General features: G+C 34.5%; 1 protein-coding gene across 1 annotated transcript in view; it reads left to right on the top strand.

Moving 5' to 3' along the window:
- LOC101491355 (serine--glyoxylate aminotransferase) overlaps positions 1-2,646 on the top strand; it is a 6,433-nt gene that overhangs the window by 1,482 nt on the left and 2,305 nt on the right. The window contains exons 3-4 of the mRNA XM_073369066.1: positions 1,092-1,379; positions 2,531-2,646. The exon at positions 2,531-2,646 is cut by the window's right edge and continues 1 nt beyond it. Coding sequence (XP_073225167.1) covers positions 1,092-1,379; positions 2,531-2,646 — 404 coding nt within the window. The remainder of the gene's footprint in view (positions 1-1,091; positions 1,380-2,530) is intronic.

Genomic DNA, 2,646 nt, shown 5'->3' with positions numbered 1-2,646 from the left:
CAGAACAAATTATTCATATTTTTTTATGTGTATTGTTTTAGTTTCATAAAATCAATTAGTATTGCATTACCTACGAAGAATAGTTATATTTACATTCATGACTTAGATGCAGCTAACCACATGGCTATTGAGAGTCACACTAGATCATATATGATCTGAAAATGTGTTTATAAGTGGGATACATCCCTCTTACAAGTCGGTTTGTAGGTTGAGTTAGAAACAACCCAAATTTTAAGATATGATCTAAAATTGTGTTTATAAGTGGGAGATATCTCTCGTCTTACCAGCTGGTTTTGTAGGATTGAATTATGACTAGCCAAAATTTTACGATATGATGTGAAGATGTGTTTATAAGTGGGAGACATCTCTCGTCTTACAAGTCGGTTTTGTAGGGTTAAATTAGGACCAATCTAAATTTTAAGATGGTATCCAAGTGTATCATAGACATGCTAGGCTACTTGCTATTGAGCTTCTTGGGCCACGCTCCAGATGTTCCGTCCTGGGCATAAGGGGGTGTTAAGAGTTCCATATAGATGAGATATGGCCTGAAAATGCTCATAAGTGAAAAGACATCTATCACCTTATAAGCTGGTTTGGCCTGAAAATATTCATAATTACAAACCAATTTTGTAGGGTTTAGGACCAACCCGAATTTAAGAATGCCTAATCAGCTCTCTTAATCATGTATACTCAGTTTACTCCTTAGATTAGATTACATTCACTTTCGATTAGTGACTCACTGTATTGCATCTAACCAAATGAAACTTGACTGCAAAATTCGAATACGGTAATCTACAGTAGTGTTAGCATTTTGTGTGCTTTTGTATCTTTCTTGATCTATTTTTGTGTCTTTTGGAGGTTACAAAAAGATGGGATAAGGTTGGTCCATCTGTTGAGACTTGAGAGTCGAGGAGATATGACTTGAATGTGGTTAAGTAATTTGTGTTTCATTTGGATAAGGTTATATTGTTATCTAAGGTTGAATTAGGCCCAACGCAAATTTTTAAACCAGCAAGAGAAAATAACTTGTGTTTCATTTGGATAAGGTAACATACCTATATTGTTATCTAATAATGGTTTTGCATTTGGTTAAGGGACTGGTGCTTGGGAGAGTGCTCTGACAAACACATTGTCGCCCGGAGATCGTACTGTATCGTTCTTGATTGGCCAATTCAGTTTGCTTTGGATTGATCAGCAGCAACGCCTTAAATTCAATGTTGATGTTGTCGAAAGTGAATGGGGAAAAGGTGCCAATCTTGACATTCTGGAATCAAAACTTGCTTCTGATTCTGCACACACTATAAAGGCTATTTGCATTGTTCATAATGAGACAGCAACTGGTGTCACGAATAACTTGGCCAAAGTGAGACAGATTCTTGGTGAGCATCACATCTTATGCTCTTAAATCATTGCTTTTACTCATCTATAAACTGTCATTTTACATGATGCTCTTAGTTTCATTGCTTAATGAACATTTTTTATAAAAAAAAGCTTTTTGGATATTAAATCCAGCTTTAGATATTGTTTTTTTTTTTTTGTCTTTCAATATCTGTTAGTTTCAGAAGTGTTACTTAGGTGTTTGTTACATCATTTACCTTGACATGTTGATATGTTGGATGTATGTTCACACAATATTTTGTTGGATATGGCTCATACTTACTCATAAGTGGATACAGTTCAGGGTAATGTTGTAATGTGAACCGTAGTATTTAAGTACAAATTATACACCATAAATCCTAAGCTTGAAATTAATACAAAAAAACTGTAGTCTCTCTACGATCTGAGACACAGGCTTCATTAACCGAACTCTATGATCAGACATTTGTGTTATCTGGTTGTATTTGTATGTGTCATATTTATATTTTTTTGAACCGGGGTGGCTGTTCTGATATATTTGAACATCATGTCTTAGCATGTCTTTAGATATACTATTTTGGATAAACACTTCAACACTATTTTCATTCAATAATGCCGGTTTATATTCATAGAATCCTTTAGGTTAATATAAATGAACTTCCAATTCTGTTGTATATTTCCAAAGAGTCACAGATATGCTATTGCACAGATCATTAGCAATTGAACTTGACTCATATGATTTAAGTGTGAATCTAAAATTTGGACAGAATGATTGCATGCTATTCACTAACAACTTGAAAATTGAACTCTAGAAGCCATGTTTCATGTCACAAAATAATGTTTGAGTGGACAATGATTATCTCTACATATGTAAATTTGGCATAAACTTTGTTATTATTCTTTGATTCAAATGCATTTTCTTAGTGTCTTTTGAATGTATCATATCATTTTGCCTTCACCAATGTTTGGATTTTCGATGTGCTTGTCTTTCCTTTACTTCTATTATTGTCTTTAAGAAATGGTCCTAATGTCCACGAGATGGAGTTTGACTATGTAACTTCAAGAGACTGAGTTTAAATCTCATCTGTGACAATTGTAAAATGACCATTAATTCGCATTTTCCCTTCTCCAGTTTGAAAAAAAATGACCCTCACATTGTATTTTGGATTTTCAGATGCCTACCAGCATCCAGCCCTCCTCCTTGTTGATGGCGTGTCATCCATTTGTGCGCTTGATTTCCGTATGGACGAATGGGGAGTAGATGTGGCCATAACTGGTTCTCAAAAAGCT

This window comes from Cicer arietinum, chromosome 5 (genome assembly GCF_000331145.2).
Source record: "Cicer arietinum cultivar CDC Frontier isolate Library 1 chromosome 5, Cicar.CDCFrontier_v2.0, whole genome shotgun sequence".
Lineage (NCBI taxonomy): Eukaryota > Viridiplantae > Streptophyta > Magnoliopsida > Fabales > Fabaceae > Cicer > Cicer arietinum.
The sequence above is the reverse complement of the archived record's forward strand: the minus strand, read 5'-3'. Positions and strand labels throughout refer to the sequence as shown.